The following is a 19164-nucleotide window of genomic DNA, read 5'->3' as shown; positions in this document are numbered from 1 at the left end:
AGCAACCTGGACTCAAGGCAGATGCAGACCGTACGGTCACCATAGTAACAGAATGGCCATTTATTATGTTTCTGCAATTATAGCCACATGTAGCTGTGGTTCTTCATGATCCTCTATTGTTTTCAACCGATCCAGCATTTTGTTTGTCTTGACGTCCATGCCGCCTTTTACACGTGTCTCTTCCTCTCTGCGTTCCTAGCATACGCTGTATTTAATGCTACTGTGGTATGTGAACTATCCTTTTAAAGCTCCAAGTCTTTTAAAGTCTCCAAGCAGAACATCTCTGCTCATGTAATGTCTTCATTTTCAACTCATAACAGCCACTTAAGTAATAATGAGCGTGTTAACCTTTACAGCAGCTTGATCCAAATTCAAAAACAGCGTGAAAGTAAGAGCATCTATCACACTGCTTGGATCAATTAGAACCAATAAAAAAGAACAAATATACTTCTGTACAGCACCATTTATCCTGATGCCGCTGATTCAGATTAAGAAATGAATGCTTTTATTGAAAAGGACATGTTGGCTATTGTATTGGCTCTTAATAATTTAGGCTAAACTGGCTCCTCAAACGATCCTCTCGTTATTTACACAAACCAAAATCTTCCTGTTTATTTTTCAAATCTGAAGCACCAGCCTGAGAAGAATGCAACTTGAACTGATTCTCCAAGCTTTGAAACTGGCAGTCAAACATGTTCAAGGTTTGAAAATGTTTTTTCTGACATTTGATCAGTCTGTTTAGTGTGTGAACATTTTGAATAGAGTGCAGACATTTCATGCTTCTTAATTTCTCATAATTTAAAGTGCAGCTCAGCACACTGGCTCACCTACAACTCTGCTCAAAAACTTGAAAATTATTTGTACGCTCTACAATAGCAATCTATACCACTGGATTCTGAAGAAGAATAGAGATAGTGAAAGCCCCACGCTGCAGATCGACAGGATTAGCTATTTAGGTCTGTTACAAATGAAACCCTGCAAGTCTGAATCTGTATTTTTGAGACTGTCGATTTCGAGATGGAAATGTTCTGCCATTGTGGTGACATTTAGCTCACAATATGTCTTCTAGCATGTAAACACCACCTTACTGTCATGTTAACAACGTAAACAGCTTGACTGTCAAGGTACATTATGTTGGTCTCATAATATCCTGCTAGAAATGGTTTCACATTTAGTTTCCTTTCATTGACTGTTTAAAAATCTTGTTTGTTGTGTTCAGCTCACATGTGATGGAAACACTGCAATGAAAGGGACATTTTTAGCCAGAAATTGTCCTAAAGACAGCAGTTTTTCTCAGGTTTGAAGTCACGACTATAAGACTGCAACACGACTGGCTGGAAAATATACATCTGTGACTATTTTAATAGGTAGAATAAACCTGCCATCCCAATACCCCTGGTAGAGATACGCCTTAGATTTCCTCTACAAACCCCTGATAGGCAATAAAGCACCTGCACTAACTAAGGCTGCATGTCTGGGAAGTACGGATGACAGACTGGAGAGAGCGAGAGGACATTTCTACCAGCAGAAAGCATGCATGTAGACACACTCACAACTTTCTAGCTTTTTTTCCTTTGCTGCAGAACAGAGATGACAAAGAAGACGAGGCAAAGTTTGACAATCAAGTTTATTGAATGAACAACCATGCTGACTGAAGACGTCCACGATCACATCACAAACCCAAAACACCTCCGCCGGGGTCGTCGTCGTCGTAGCTCAAAGTTTGACGCGAGGTGAAATTCAGTTCACAAGCCATGTTTTTTCTATTTTTTTGACAACTCGACCTCAGCTTCCAAAGTCACTTCTTGATATACGAGTGGAATGAAACGTAACGGAATATGGATGAGCTCAAAATGTCTGACTTCCTTCTCTCTATCAGCGCCACTGTGGCAGTTAATTTTCGTCTCGGCCGTGATGAATACTCTTGTCGGTGACCTTTAGACTGGTGTTCGACAACCGTGTATTGTGTCTAGTTATTAGCTCAGTGAGCTCCTGCATTCTAAAAGTCATTCCAATTCAAACACAGACAGGACTCATTTTCTTGTTGACGTGAATGGCCATTGTGTGTGTGTTTGCATGTGTACATGTGTTGTAAGTTGCCGTGTCTCTTAAACACCCATCTTCTTCGTTTCTACTATGTTTGTATTTTTTTTACCTTTTCCTACGCGTCCATTTATCCGTCACTCTGGATGACGTGAAACAGTGTGATGTTGTAGAGGACCTGGTGGCCGTTGTTCCAAGTGTACAGCGCTCTCTCTCTGGGGTTGTAGTCCATCATGCTGATGTGGGAGTACTGGTTGTGGAAGGGGATGTCAGTGTACTCGTACGTGGAGGAGTTGGTGTGGTAGGCGAAGTGGACCTTGGCCCCGGCCAGGTGGGAGTTGGTGACGTACAGGGTGCCGCAAATCATGAAGGCCTCTCCTGCACTGCGCTTAGGAAAGCCTGTGTCCCAGCTCTGCAGGATTTCCAGTGAACGAGGGTCCAGACGGCTCACCTGGAGATGGAGGTGGAGGGAAGGCCATGCCAGGTCACACGCTTTGAACAAACCTGACCGCAGAGGAGCTGCTATCACAGTATTTGTCATTTTTATATCATCAGTGTTGATGGAGGAGGAAGAAGAGGACTTTTGATTGGATCCTGCTGCTTATTGCCTCTTGTAATGACAGTTACTAAGTTTACTTATTAAAATACCTAATAAAATACTGTATGAAGTCCTGGACATTTTTACAAACAGTCCAGCCTGATATATCGTGCAAAAGTAGCTTTCTGTAGATATATTTGGAAGCATCTAGCAACTGCAGCACAGAAATGTCCAATTTACACTACCAGTAAAAAGTTTGGACACACACACATTCAATGCCTTTTATTTATTTGTACTTTTTTTTTTAAATTGTAGATTAATACTGAAAATTAACAGTTTTTTTGTTTACAGCATAATTATATGTGTATTCTTTTATAGTTTCGATAAAACCACTGAACGAGAAGGTGCATCCAAACTTTTAACTGGTAGTGTATGTTGAAAACGCTGTCATCACTGCATAGATTGTACACCAGAGAGTCTAAACAGATGGATTTTTCTACCAGGAAGTATCTTGCTAAGCACATATTTTGGTAAATATTCTTTAAAAGACAGATTTCCTCTTGACACATGTTTGTAATATGTTTTTGTAAAAAAATAGGCTTGCCCAAACTTGACGAACCTTGTTAGGTTTGTTAACTCTGATGGAACAACTGCTTTTCAGGGGAACAGTTTAGTAAAAGCACAGTTACGATGTCAGATTTTCACTGCGTCAATTCTATTGCAACATCTATAGAAAATGTAAGAGTCTGGCCCTTGTCTGTCATTTTTTCCGACATGACTTTGTGTGGCAGGAGTAACAATCCACTGTGACAGTAGCTACATTTGGCGTCATCTTCTCACTATAAGCTGTTTTCCCCTGCAGGTTCTTTTGGTTGGACTAAACCTTTGTGCATCTTCCATCTACAAGAACTGCTCCTGTGGAAGCTTTTTCAGGGCTATCGGTGGCAGAAAAAAGAGCCTGACAAAAGTGCAGATCCTGATGCTGGTTAACCCTCCTGTTGTCTTCATTTATGGGCACCAAAAAACATTGTTTCCTTGTCTGAAAAAAATCCAAAAATTCAGCAAAAAATTCCCCAAATTTCTGAAAATTTGCAAAACCTTCAGGAAGAAAATTCAATAATTCCTTAAAAGTTTCCCTTAAAAGTTTTATTTAAAAAAATAAAAATAAAAAATCCCCCAAATTTGGCAAGAAAATTCTTGTAAATTTTTTCAAAAAACGACTAAAAATCTTCCAAAAAAAGTCCTAAAAATATCTAAAGTGAGTACATATATATATCAGTAAAACTTCTAATATTTTCTTTAAGAAAATTGACAAAAAAATCAACCAAAATCCGAATGTGAATTTTGCTGAATTTTGGTTGATTTTTTTGTGAATGTTCAAAACATTTTTAACATTTCTTTTTTGCCACAAAAAAATGGTCAAAGTTTTCCCAAAAATGTTCCCGAAAATGTGGACATCAGAAGTTTCACTGTGAATATATATTTTTTCCACATTCTCAAACTTTAAAACTGGTCAATTTTGACCCGCAGGACGACATGAGGGTTAATACAACTCAGAGAGAACAACAGGTGCTCTCTTTATGTCCACTTTTAGTCTTCTCCTCTTTGACTTTACCATCAACAACATAAAATTCATTTGTTCTTTAGGCACACTGAGGTGACATAGCTGTCGATTCAAAACACAAAGGCAGAAAAGGTACATTAAAAGACTATTTGTGTAAATGTTGACACCACCTCATGCCTGCCCCGAGTTCCTGCATTAGAAAGTCAGTATCTCTTATGTTGGAGTATCAACCGGTTAGTTACTGGTGCTGGATTCTTGACATTATCAAATATGTATTATTAACATAATATCAATATTTTATTTGTTAATTATGACGGTTAGCATCGATACTATTACATCTACAACAGCACCTGTTCAAGTGAAAGGAGTGGGCTGGAACTCACTTTAATTCTGCATTTTCTCCTTCTGAGTTCAGGATTTCAACTTGTTTTTGAGGTAAAATTTAGATTTTTTTTAGTTTGCCAGACTTTGGTTTATTTATCGTCTTGGTGAGCTGTAAGACACATCCTTTCAAATTGTCTGCATTTTATTGAAACCCATCCATCAGTCTTTAGATTTCTGTCACAGACACCCATCCACCCTCTCTTCTTGTCAACTTGGTGGAAGCAGGAGGTGATAATAAATGTTCAGTAATAGAGAAAATCAGCTGTATGCTGTATATTAAAACTATGTCAGGAAAACCAGGAATACATATGCTGTCCATCGTGATAGATTATATTATTCTGTGCAGTGATGTGTCTCTGTCATCTTTTTAAATGGATTTTTAAGAAGTGTGACTACTGGACGGTAAAGACAACTGCAAAAAAAACCAGAAACTTCTAAAAACAGCTTCCCAACATCAGTGGATTTAGATTTTTGTAATGTTTAAATCACATGTCAAAAACACAGTCAGAAAATATCTCACCATTATGTTTCCAGCATTTGGGATGGAGGTGTAGACGGCCCAGAGTCCCGTCTCGTCGGCCATGAGGTCGATGTCAGAGGATCCTCCCCAGCTGTAGGGGAAGGTGTTGTTGTATCCTGCTCCGCTCAGACTGCGCTGCAGCAGCACACTGCGAGAGCGAAAATGGTACTGAACCTGGAAACATACACATGCATGTAGAATACGTCTTAGTCTGGTCATTTGGTTATCAAACGGTTCATATTCAGCTAATATTCCAGCCAGTCTCCTACCAAGATGTTGCTCTGGTGCTTGTTGTAATACAGCGAGCCGTTGTAGACCACGTGGCCGGTTCCTGCCCAGGGGTGGGGTAGCAGGTGCTGCACAAAGTTCTGGCCTTTTGTGAAGTCCCCCATGGTCCTGTACTCCAGCACCCGCCTGCCTTTATAGTAGCCGTCCATTGACCACACCTGATGCAGGGAGGACAGGAAAGCAGACGGCTTAGCTCTGGTCTTACCTCCACATCCAGGTTGTAAAATAGTCTCCTACCAAGCAATAAATTCTGATAAATGCACGGAGTGATCTGTCATGATCACCCCGCCTCACCTGCAACTTGGTTAGATAATGACATGGTATGCTCAGACTGTTGGCATCCACACAGCTGAAGTCGGTTAAATCAAGGGAAAACAGCAGCAGCTTTATAATGTTAACTATCCTCACCTGAAGAGCAGTTGTCCCTTGAAACTTAACAAACGTAAATAGGCTCAGCAGGTCAGTTAAGCTGTGGATTTCTCATCATACTGAAGTTATTTGCAAATGTTCGTGGAACCCTTTTCTTTCAGTTTGCCCACACACACCACGGCATTTAGGAAGTCCCTATCTTTGCAAAGATTGAATACTTTTTTTTTTTCCAGATGTATTTTGCACAAGAGCCTCCTAAACACACAGAGTCCAAAATCGCTATGATTGCTCTAAGTGGCTCCTTTAGCATTTCAAAATTTACAGGATTTTAGTTAGTATCTAAATTATTCAGAGTGTTATTTTAGAGGGCGATAAATTTTCATATTTTACTGATTTGAAACCCCACTGCTCTGTTTCTGTTTCACCTCCAGGTTTTCTGATACTTTTGGGAGCTTTCTTCCTGGCATGACCTCAATCATGCATACAGTCAAAGTGATTCAGAAAATACACCCATTTTAAATTGGGTATGCCATTTTATGGTTTTTTTTGTGCCTAAAATCAGTGCTAAGATGAAGAGGTGAAATTACTTTTGCTGAGTGAAAAATAGCAAAAGCCTGACTGACTAACATACTACTTACTCCAGTAAACTAACCTGCAGAATTACTTAGAAATCCTCGGGTTCCTTCATTAGCCAAGAGTCTTACATTACAGACACAGGCAGGACCATACTGCTCTGTAGTTAGATTTCAGGAAGCCGAGCTAGATTCAAGACCCATCTGCAAGGTGTTAGCTAATTAATTACAGCTAAAAAATGATTTTTTTTTAGAGGCAATTGCCAGTTTTAACCAGTAAAACTGAAAGTTTCTCTGTAGAAATGAGAAGATGGCTTTTGTTCACCTCTGTCTGGTGAATACCTGACATTTATTGTTTCTCTTCTGCTCCTGCTCTGCCTGATCGTATTTCAGAGTTTAGAGAGAATAAGAAAATATTGTACCAGCAATGCTGATTGTGGGGAAGTTTCTGTTGTGAAAATTTCTGCTGTTTATAACTTTCCAACACATAATTAGAGGTAATAAATTCTGAGTTTTCCCAGGTATGGAGGATGGATGTCCACCCTCTTCCACCTCCTCAATCAGCCTGACCTGAATTTAAATAACTGTCCCGTGGAAAGTAAAACCACATAATCTGAGAGTAATGAGATGAGGTGTAAATATAGGACAGAGGAGGAAGGGGGCAGACAGTGAAAGGGTTCAGTGGAGACACAAACGGACAGAGAACGAGAAAAGATGAGGGGGAAGAAGAAACGAGATGGGAGGAAAATTGAGTGTCGACAGTGTGGAGGATTAATTACCCAGAGAGGGACGAGAGGTGAAACAGATGAAAGTAAAGAGCAGAGTGCAATGGGAAGAGAAAGCATTGTTGGTGAAAAAGATGCTCGTTATTTCCCCTACAAAGACAGAAACGTACTGAGGACAGAAAAAAGGATGCAGATAAAAAGGATCTTTTTTTTGTCAAGAAAAAAAAATTTCTCCTGCAGGAGCAGCGCCATGTTTAAAATAACAGTTAATCTGTAGTAGCCATATTTAAAATTCACACTGAATTAAAGGCTTCCAGACAAAGGTAACTGATTGCGGTACGTCTGAAGGCCTTCTGAAACATGGAGCTTAATTGAGACTGAGTTCGTGGTTTAGAGAGACACTGAAACAGTTGATTGCCCTCACTCTCTACTTCCAACACTCTCTTCTCTGCCTCGTCTCCCCTCCAAACACTGATGAAGCTTTCTCTGTTTTAATTCCCTTTCAAACAGAGTTTCAAAGGAACACGAGTCCCTTTGTTTTTGGCAGCTGTAATCTTCTTGCATTTGAATGCACCATTTACTTTAAATAAACAAGCGCCAGACGCTGATTATACAATGAACGGTGCGTGCAAGAAAGTGGGTGAAAAGCTGTTTCTTGAACTCACACCTAAATTTTACAGATTGCGGTGTTTTCTTTCTGCACCTTCCCAGGCAGCCTACTCCCATACTCCCTTAAAGGATCGGTCGTATCCTAATGCAATACTCAGATGAAATATAGAGAATAAAATCCACAGATCTCAATTTCTGCAAAGATTCACTCCTGTCTGGCTGAACTGTAGCCACTTGTTGACTCGTTTAATGCACACACCAATGGCAGTGAGGACGCTAGCTGTCTTTCTCAAGGACACTTCAACCCAAGAAGCCATTGATCAGAAAAATCAACTCTGTGATAAGTGGATTGATTCCCACTCAGAAGCTACTGCCAGCCACTTGTCAGTTTAGCTGAATGACTGTAGCCTCATAGTTGCCAAACAGACAAGAAAGTGGTGTTCTTTACATCTAACCTTTCAGAAAAATACCACCAACAAACTCCTTTTACTGAAAAGTCAAACTATTCCAGAGAAACATCAGTGCTGCCTGTTACGTTTCACCCCCTCCTGTCTCAGACAAACTAAATGAACCAAGGTTATTTAGGGGTGAAACTAACGAAAACTGCACAAACAGTAAACGGGGTTCTGTGGTCTAAAAGAGGATAGTGTATTGCTAAATACCACTATCCCTCACTAAATCTACCAAAGGTGGTAGATCAAACAAAAACTAAGACCCCTGAAAAGAAAAACATTCCCCAAAACAACAAAACAAAGGCAAAGAAATGCTGGGTTTTGTGCAGTGACACGACACTTGTGCTGTGATGCAAAATGATGTCATCTGAAAAACCACATCGTTGGCCAATCATATAAATGAAAGCAGAGAGGCATGTTTGAGCCTTAACGCAAACATTACTAATCATTACCGCAGAGGATTACCTGCTTGTGGTGGTAATAATTTTACATTATGGAGCTAGAACCAGAAGGACAGTGTTTGGACGTCTTCTTGGATCTTCTTTTTTCTTCACCTCTCTAAAATAACACTCCCCCACCAAAAAAGCATCTAAATAACAACATTTCATTGAGTCTATTCTAAGACTTAAACCCCAAGCTGAGATATAAGAAATGTTATTTGAAGAACCAACTTTGAGAGACACTTGGCTCATCAGGAGAACGGTCTTATCTGTGAATTTCATATTAGAAACACTGAAACCTCAAACATACCCACTTGATATGTCTGACCTCTGAAGCCTCATGTTCTCTGTGACACAGAACGAGGACTGTGGACATTGTGCCTGATTTCCACAGTAAAGTCACACAAGGGAGGCATCACTTCACAACGGGGCTGGAAACGCATAATGACTACAGCAAATAATGATCCTTTAAAAGATCACAATCTCTCCTGACCTCTCGCTCCCCTCTTCTTATCTCGCCTCTGTGGCTTTTTCACCTTCACCTTCTCCAGCTTTGCTCCTTTAATCTCTTCCTGCTTATCTGCCCGACTGCTGTTTGTTTGATCAGCCGTCTCCTTCGCCCCCTCTTTGACTCTTCCCCTTTCTGTCCACCCCCCAGTTTCACTTTGCTGTCTCCTTCTCCTGCTCTTCAGCAGCCGTCCTCATGCTCTCCCTCTTATTTGCTGTGTCCCTCTCAGCCTCTCTCTCCTTCTCACGCGATCGGCAGAGACATCTCGACAGATCAGGGGATATCCGCACCTCGGCAGCTGTTCTCTAATACAGCGACAGGTGTGTGCATGCGTGTATGTGTCTAAATACAATACGTGCACACACACACACACACACATTCACAGTCTGATGAGCTAATGAAGAATTCATAAATGCCAAACTGGGACCCTGTGTAGACACTGTAGTCATGGATACCAAAGGATGTACGAGAATGACTTTACTCATTTTGACTCGGAGCGTCAGCTGGACATGTGTGTGTGTGTGGCGTTAGTACCACACAGCTTTAATTAATAAGATATAGGTTGTCCAGTTTGGAAATTTACGGATGATATATATTTATACACGACCGTTCAAAAGTTTGGGGTCACCCAGGCAATTTCATGTTTTCCATGAAAACTCCCACTTTTATTCATGTGCTAACATAACTGCACAAAGGTTTTCTAATCATCAATTAGCCTTTCAACAGCATTAGCTAACACAATGTAGCATTAGAACACAGGAGTGATGGTTGCTGGAAATGTTCCTCTGTACCCCTATGGAGATATTCCATTAAAAATCAGCTGTTTCCAGCTAGAATAGTCATTTACCACATTATAATATATATATATATATATATATATATATATATATATATATATATATATATATATATATATATATATATATATATATATATATATATATATTTGTGTGTGTGTGTATGCATATATACAGTATATGGCTTCATCAGACCTTATTTTATTTAAGAAAACAAAATAAAAACAATATTTGTGATGTTCAGTATGATGAAAAATGTGATACTGAAATTAAAAATCAATGCAACATGATGGTTGCTCTTTAGCTAGCAGGAATGATAATGAAGTCTAACAGCTTTAACAAGAGCACAATGGTTGTCAAAGCCATATTATCTTTTCAACAACACCCACATTGGCTTTCAGTGTATCTTTTAGGTTTGATTTTCTGAGAACACAGCAGATGAAATTAATGCAGCATTGTTCAGCAGACAGCTCTAATTCAGTAAATGAAAGAGTTCAACAGCAACACTGAAGTGTGCTTTGGGAATGTTCAGCAGGAAAGTAAAGAAACTAGCATTTTGACCTTTACTTTCTCCAGTTGAATGTTGAATGCATAATTTAGAAATGAAACAAAAGCGGAAGAAGATGACTTCTAACTAGAAAATATGAATGCCCATAAATATATTGTTGAGAACTGAACCACATTCAAACCCGGTGGTCCTTTACTTCTATCAGAGTTGCTGTACTATATATGTACAGTGAGTGTAAGATCATATAAATGACAAATGATTCAAACTGGTATCACCTTGATATAATTGCATTATTTCTTTATTTGGGTATTTGTTTTGATGTAAAATTTAAAAATAACCAGTCATCTTCTCAGCCACTATTCAGATACATATCTACAGGAATTCATGGTGTCGTTTATAAACGGCATCTTCCCAACTAATCTTGCAGTCATGCAGCCCCATGTCATTACTGTCCCACCTCTGTGCTTCACTGTCAGAACTATGCATTCAGTGTGCGAATCCTGATCAGATTCATGCCAAACATGCTGGACCCCACTTGAGCAGAACATATCATTTTTCTATACTCTTCTTGTGTTATTTTTTTGGAGGCTGTTCATACATTATGCGTTGTTGTTCACACTGTCTGAGCTGTCACAAAAACTCTGATTTCCATTGACAACCTCTGTGCCAAGTCTGCCAGTGTGTTTTATAGGAGATTCTGCAATGAGTCTGTGGTGTCATTTTACAGCTCTGATAAGTGGGGCTATGGCTCACTCTGTACCTGCTGATTACGGCAGCAAAGATGGTTTAACAGATGTTTTGTTAGTCACACATTGTCCTGTATCTTTTTCATTATTTGTGAAGTCTCACAATTTTTCCTTTGGCAACTCTTGTCCATGTAGAGCCATGATATAGATATGCATATTGACATACGTAGCCCATAGGTCCAAACATAAGAAATTTCTGTTTTTCACAGGTCATTTTATTACCATGTGCATGCTTTCAATTGCTAACTGGACATCAAAGGTGTACCTAATTTAGATCTAGTAATCAGAGGTTTTCTAACTTGTGTGTCAGTGATCATAGTTGTATTCACCTTTATTGTATTGAGTTTCTGCATTGGGGTCAGTATTTTCATTACAGTCAATGTAAATGATTACATTGACTGTAATCATGATGAGTATTTGTATTTGATTGTTCATATTCTAATCTTTTCATTCTCATTTGGCAATTAAGTTATATTGCACAGAGTTGACCTGAGTTCTGTTGTACAGTACACGCTTCATTTCTAATGATCGTGTATGGAGTAGAAGGTTTCTGGGCCAGTACAGGAAGGATGGTAAAATGCTGAATGCAATTTTTAGAGCAGGACAAACAACCTGAAATGGCTCTTTGAATCGAAAAAAAGTTAGCTCTGCAAAGAGGAAAGAAATGCATCCTACATGATGGTTAGGCCTCAAGGATACACACTAAAGCACTTAAAGTCAGACACAACTGTGTTTGTTTATGGGAGAGCTCCACAGAGCTCCTTAACGCTGGGAAAGAAAGACAAGATAAAAGTGATTTCAGTAGTTTACAGTTTTTTTTTTATAGATTCACTGGCTTATTTATAATACAAACCCAGAAAGAGCCATACTGTACAATTCTTGTGCTTTTCTGAACGTCACACTCAGTTTTGGGAGCATCTGCTTTACACCATTAAAAGACAGACAAAGATAAAGCTTCTTCTTCTTGGCACAAAGATGCAAACAGACACGGGGACTGTGAAACAGCCCCCACACATAAACCCCATGACTGTACCAGTCACACTGGTAACTGGAAAATAGGAGGCGATAACTGGGATACTGCTGCTGTGTATAGCTCCTTCTCATCACCAGGGAGACACTCTAATAGGGAACAGGCAAGGGTCACCATGGCGATATAAATCACACCTGGCAACTGGAAGACAGTCGCCTTGACAACTAGCTTAATATGCGCTCCCAAAGCGAGTGTGTGTGTGTGTGTGTGTGTGTGTGTGTGTGTGTGTGTGTGTGTGTGTGTGTGTGTGTGTGTGTGTGTGTGCTGGAAATGGGTGAAGCTTGTAGTGAGCAGAGACAGAGTGCACACAGGAGTCATGTTAAAAATAAGGCTGAAGGAGACAGAAAAATGTATTAGGAAAAACCTGGAGCTCGGCTACCTCGTCACTACAAGTACAACACCTGCTTCATGTGTCATGTGCACGCACGCACGCACGCACGCACGCGCACACACACACACACACACACACACACACACACACACACACACACACACACACACACACACACACACACACACACACACACACCTGTTCAGCCAGCAGACGTAGCTGTTTCTGACCCTCATATACACAATGTACTCTACCTTAACCTTAACCATCACAACTGAATATGAAGTCCTAACTTTAACTTTAACCTAATGCTTACCAAGTCTTAACCCTCAAACACCCATTTGAAGGCGTTTCAGGAAGTGAGAATTAGTCAAAATCAATCAATCAATCAATCAATCAATCAATCAATCAATCAATCAATCAATCAATCAATCAATCAATCAATCAATCAATCAATCAAAGTTTATTTGTATAGCCCTTTACAACAGCCCAAAGGGTGACCAAAGTGCTTCACAGTAAAAAAAAAACTGAGAATAACTTAAAAACAATACAGTAACGTAAAACAGGACAAGCATTCACACCTACGGGCAAATTTAGAATATTCAATTAATTAATCTCAGCACATTTTTGGACTGTGGGAGGAAACCGGAGTACCCAGAGGAAAGCCATGCATGCAAACTCCATGCAGAAATATCCCGGGAAGGCCGGGACATGAACTGGGGATCTTCTAGCTGCAAGGCGAGAAGAGCTAACCACCACGCCACTGTTCAGCTCGTAAAATACACAATAAAACAATAAAATACACAGCAATAAAATATACATCTAAAAGAAATAAAAGTAGTAAAATGTCACCATGCCGCTAGGAATTAGAAACCATTTTTAACAGGAAGGTTTGAGTTTTGATTTAAAAAGACCCAGGTCAGTGATGGTGTGCATGTCGGGGGGGAGCTTGTTCCAGAGTCTGGGTGCAGCTTCAGAGAATGCCCGGTCACCCCAGTGTTTGTGGGTGTCAAAATGTCTTCACTCTCTAAAGATGTCCCCCCAAGGTCTACATCTCAAGCAAAGATAGATGTGCAAAGTCCACACACACGTCGTACACCTACCCTGCTGTCGGAGCTGGGAATCATGGCGTCCGTCATCCAGGAGCCAAAACGGGACCCCGAGGCTCTCACGGTGATTGGGTTGCTAACTGCAGTCAGACGACCACAACCTGTCAACAAACGATCAACATATTGTGTAAAATCTGCAATGAAGACGCCAAAAAAAATGCAGTTTATGCAATCAGCAAGAATATGGAGACTGTTACTGCTCATATCTTCTGGCTTGGACTGAGTAATGTTGCCTGTCAAGGTTACTTGATGAGCTAGTTTATGAGCAGTCATCACCTGCCACCAGTCAACACAATTTAATAACCTTTCATGAAATCCTGAGAATATGTTTGGGCCCCAAGCAACTGTTTCTCCTCCACAAAATGATAACTTAGAGGAGGCATGACCGGAATAAGGTGCAAGTTTAAAGAAAGTGTTTTAGACAGCACTTCTGGAGTGAGTAAAGCAATCCATCAGTAGCATCCACCAAAACATTGACCAAGTGTTTTAGCTGCATAACCTGATGGCAGTGTTTACACAACTGAATAGAAAATGTGACCTCAAAATGATCTGTTGAGTTTAAACGGCATCTGTATGTTTGAAAGGTTGTTCTAAAAGTGTAGTTTATTTCACTGAGAGGTGTAAGAGGCTTTTTTTCAGCTTAGATTCACATCAGTTATAATGGATTTCAATAAGGAAAGATTTGCAGCACAAAAGCGATGTCAAAACATCCACACGAACATTTGAAAGCACTTCTGCACCATAATCCACTTCAGTGCTTTCTATTCATAGGCTCAACACTGCATGTCCCAACAATTTGAATCAAAACATGGCTAAATAACACTATTTCTGTTTCTGTCTTCTTGTACGACCTTGTCAGACTTAATTGTTAGAGAACTGCCTACTGCTCTTAAAGCAATAGTTTGGCATTCTGTGAAAAATGTCCATTCGCAGTCTGGTGCAGAGTTAGATGAGAAAATCAATACCACTCTCATGTCTGTCCGGTATATACAAAGCTTGGACAGAGCCCAGCTTGCTGTTTCCTCCTGTGTACAGTATTTATGCTAAGCTACTAGCTGCAGTCTTACATTTACTGTACAGACATAAGGGTGGTATAAACCATCATGTCTAGCTCTGAAAGCAAATCAGAGTATTGCAGCAGTATCTGAACAGCTGCAATTTCACATCTGCATCTATAAAAAAAACATTAGTTGATGTTAGTTGAGTCTGAAGAGAGCAAAATGTGATCGTCTAATTTCAAATGTCATGTTTTCTGTAGTCAAGTGATGAGATTTTGCTAGACTACTTAGTAAAATTGATAATATTTTCTCCTTCTGTCCTACAACAGCTATTTCACATTAACAGCGTATTATCAGTGGTGCCGTTTGCTGTGCTTACTGTATGTAAAGAGCCCATTTGACCATGGCTTCATTACTAGATTTATGTTGTTGTTGTTCTTGTTAACATCTCAATGTGGTGTTTTTCATGTTAGAAGACACACATTAATTGAAATAGTCAGTCAGTACCATGGCTGAGCATTTCCACTTTGAAACTGTAGCATACTGATGACAATCTGATGAAAATCATCCATGCCATCATTTTTTCCCATCTTGATTACTGCAACTCCCTTTTATCTGGCATTCCACAAAAATCCCTCTCCTGCCTCCAACTGGTCCAGAACGCAGCAGCTCGGCTTCTTACTGGTTTTAACAGACGACATCACATCTTTCCTGTTCTAGCTTCCCTCCACTGGCTCCCTGTCCGTTTTAGAATTGATTTTAAGATTTTACTGATCTCTTTTAAAGCTTGCCAGTGCCTTGCTCCTGGCTATATTTTAGACATGCTAACCCCGTACATCCCCTTGCACAGCCTTAGATCCTCAGGTGTGTTCCCCCTAGTTGCTCCAAAGTTGAGGCTTAAATCCAAGGGTGACTGGGACTTCTCCATCAGGATCCCTCGGCTGTGGAACGACCTGCCTGAGGAGATGAGGCTCACCAAATCAGTAAATCCTTTTAAATCACTTCTTAAAACCCACTTTCATAGACCTTCCAGTAGAGTTCTCCTTTATTTCCCTTTTATCACTATGTTCTACCTGTCAAAGCACTTTGTGAATGTTCTTCTGAAAGGTGCTATACAAATAAAGTTATTATTATTATTATTATTATTATTATTATTATTATTATTATTATTATTATTATTATTATTATTATTATTATTATTATTATTAGTAGTAGTAGTAGTAGTAGTAGTAGTAGTAGTAGTAGTATTAGTATTATAATGTCAAACATACCATTTAGACTTTAGGGTTTCACATGTAATAAACCGAAGGAACCAATCCTTTTGATTTGCAGGGTTTATGTATCATTATTATTCTTCGGAATCAATTTCTGGTTCTAACGTGTGGTTGTATTATTTCCAATATTTCAACTTCCCTACTGCAACTTGGCAGCAATCACCCTGTCTGACAAATGCCCCTCATAATAACACAGATTTGTTGATTGAAATTAAGATTTTTAGGTCTAACTGCAGGTAATCCTGGTGATGTATTTTCTCCTTCAAAGCCAAACAGGAGATTCTAGACCTACTTCTAGAGGCTGAAGAGCACTTGTGATGACAAACCTTATGTTGATGTGTGTTAATCTGTCAAGTGCCCTCCTCAACCATCTAAACAGCAGGCATTTCATCCCGCTGCCTTTCCTTGTGGAAAATACAAACTCATAAGTTCCTTTCAAAGATATCAGTTTTATCACTCTCCTTTCAGCGCATACCCAGTTTGTTCATGCAGCTGTGCAGCCTGGTCTCCAGCAGCAACACCCTCTGCTGAAGCTCCTCGTAATCGTACGCTCCAATCTCTTCCTGAATGGCTGTCAGGATGATTGACAGGTTGAGCAGCTCCATTCGCAAGGTGGCCAGAGTCTGTAGGTCCAGTCTGTACTGCTCCACTACTGACAAGAGGGGCCGCAGCTGAGACATCTGGCCCTTTAACTCCTGTGGCCCCATGAAAAACAGAGGAAAAACGAAGTTAGAGAGAAGGTCTGCACTCATACAATTAATTCTGAAAAAACGTCTGCAGTACCATTCTCTCTCTTCCAGTTGCTGTAGCTCGGAGTCACTGCTCCTCCACAGTCATTTGAGACAGTTTATGCATCTGGACCCTCCTCCCAGCTTGTCTAACCTGAAGGTACCCCAGAGTATATTCCAGGTTCCTCTCATTCAGCTAATTATACTTCCTACCATCCTCACTCCTCTCTCCTGCAGCCTGTGGCCCGGAAATTGATCGAGCGAGCAGAGTGGAGGCAGGAGCTGTAAATGAGGAACCACCGGTGTGTTCTGTGCACTTTTTTTTTAATGGACAGCAGCATTCATTCACTGCAAATTTTAGTGATTAGGCAGCTGATCTGATAAGACAAACTCGAAACGGCTTTGTTGTAATATTAATTTCACTGAATGGTTTCAAAATTGTAGATTACATAAAATGACGTGGAAGAACTAAACCAATATCAGAGACTATCATTATTTGTATGTATTCCAATAACACATACTGTACTGTGTTTGTAGGACAAACTATTACTGAATCCTCATTGAATTAGCTGTCTTTTGAAAGTTGTCTCATTTCTTGAACCCTGAAAATATCACAGATCTATAATCAGTACTGGAGCAACAGTCTCAGGCTGCTTTCTTTACATTTTCACATAATTATTTTGAAATGGTTTTCATTTTTATTCATTAGATTGAATTTTTCATTCATATGATCCAGTGTACTTTAGTGAGGCACGATATCTGCATGTATCCACCTGGTGTACCCTGTTGGTAATGAGGTGAGTGGAACTTATTGTTGGAGAAAAGTTACATGAACTCAGACATGTAACTGAAGGACAGCAGCACACTGAAGAGTTAATGGAAAAAAATATCTGTGCATTTGACGCTGAAGGTTGAAAGAAACGATCTAAGTCATCTGGACCGATTTATACCTTTTGGATCCAACTTTGGTTAAATGCCTTCAAGCTGGATTTATTCTTGTTTATGGTTGAGAATAATGTTTGTTTTATTCTTATTTAATTATTTCTACACATTTAGCAGCCAAGATGCTGCATGTCATGATTAATTGCTGCTTCCACTCCATGCTGCATCTCTTAACTCTCCGTCAGGAGGAGCTAAGAGTACTTAAATAGATGCGAGGGAACCAAAGAACCACATTAGCCAAATGGAAAGCACCCCAAAGAACATGCTAGAAGGACTGCACATCCCATCTGGCCTGTGAATACTTCAGAGTCCCACAGGAGGAGATGGAAGATGTGCTGGAGGAGAGTATGTCCAGGCTAGTCTGCATAGTTTGCTGGCTCTGTGACCCAGATTTCTTTTTTTTAAACAGCTCACACTGGATAATTTTGAATCGGTCTGGCTGGAGAGAACAGAATATTTTCAGCGATCGGCTTAAATAGAAATCAATAAGATTATAAATTAGTAAAAAACTGTGTGTCTGAGGAGGATAAAGAGTTTTTTTTTAGGTACTTCTTTTATATGTCTGTTTTAGTCTTGAGTCTTAGATGTGTCTTCACCTTCAAATCCTACCAAAACTGTTTGCTGTGTAGCGAAAGGCGTTGGATCAGATATTGGGGGAAAAAAAAGGAGAAGGATTAAAAGAAGTGTCAAAAGCGAAGACAAATACGTTATCATCTCCTCAGAACATCACACACCCCCGCACACAAACACAACTACATATCCAGGAAAAAGGCTTGGCAGTCAGTCAAACACTTTATGTGTCTGATCCTTCGCCTGCTATCTTGAAATCAGGCCCCTTAATATTTTTCCAACATCACTCAAACATTTTACGAAACCGTTTTAGTCCCAGTTTTTACTTGTCATAAGAGCACAGTGTGGAAAAAGCTGATAATGAAAGCAGCTGACCTCCAGTTTGCCTACTTTATCATCCCTGATTGGTATTGGCAGCGTTATTTGTATATAAGTGCATGTTCATTAAACATTCATTAAAATCCGTCTTGACAATATGCCAAAAATGTCATGGTTTGTTAGATAGTGAACACTTTACCTGGCTAATCCCTCCCCTCCCCTGCCATGCCTCCTCCTTCATCTTCATTTCTCTAATCTCTCCCTTCCTGTTCCACTCTTTTATCTCTCCTGCTCTCTCTGCCTAACCTTTACCTTCCCACTTACTTCACTTTGCTCATTCCTCTTATCCCTCTCTCCCATGAGGAAAAACATTCATGTGTAGTAAGATATCCTTTCCTCTCTATTTCCTACCTTTTCCTCCTCCATAACTATTAATCTCTCTGTCTGACCTTCCACTCTCCATCTCTCTTGGTTCCTTCCTCCATGGGATAAAAATACTGTTTAGTTATTGATAAACTTACTGTTGTTGCCCATAAATATTCAGGAGCTCTGCCTCTCAGTGCAAATTCAAAAGCTTATGACTGTGAAAACCCCCAAGGAGCAACAAGCGCATGCACACAAACACACATAGGCATAAACTAACTATATAAAAACTTAAAAACAGACCCCCCCGGTTGTTAAGAAGATGCTCGGCAGAAGATGAAAGGCAGAATGGATTTATAGCGAAGCGGTAATATGCTCTATTCGGGAAGTAAGGGTTAGTGTTTGGGTATGTTCTTGTATTACTCTTTTTGTGGGGAC

At 39.9% G+C, this 19164-nt stretch overlaps 1 protein-coding gene across 2 annotated transcripts in view; it reads right to left on the bottom strand.

Moving 5' to 3' along the window:
• Window positions 1-1608: 1608 nt before the first annotated feature.
• The window catches only part of LOC111563101 (noelin-2-like), a 33186-nt gene continuing 15630 nt past the window's right edge, over window positions 1609-19164 (bottom strand). For both annotated transcript variants that reach the window (XM_035944334.2, XM_023262016.3), the window contains exons 4-8: window positions 16281-16500; window positions 13528-13634; window positions 5319-5495; window positions 5050-5223; window positions 1609-2494 (exon numbers count right to left, since the gene is read on the bottom strand). In XM_035944334.2, coding sequence (XP_035800227.2) covers window positions 2174-2494; window positions 5050-5223; window positions 5319-5495; window positions 13528-13634; window positions 16281-16500 — 999 coding nt within the window. In that variant the 3' untranslated portion in view covers window positions 1609-2173. The remainder of the gene's footprint in view (window positions 2495-5049; window positions 5224-5318; window positions 5496-13527; window positions 13635-16280; window positions 16501-19164) is intronic.

Source organism: Amphiprion ocellaris, chromosome 4 (assembly GCF_022539595.1).
Source record: "Amphiprion ocellaris isolate individual 3 ecotype Okinawa chromosome 4, ASM2253959v1, whole genome shotgun sequence".
NCBI classification, from domain to species: domain Eukaryota; kingdom Metazoa; phylum Chordata; class Actinopteri; family Pomacentridae; genus Amphiprion; species Amphiprion ocellaris.
Note: the sequence above shows the minus strand (reverse complement) of the source record. Positions and strands in the feature narration are given on the sequence as shown.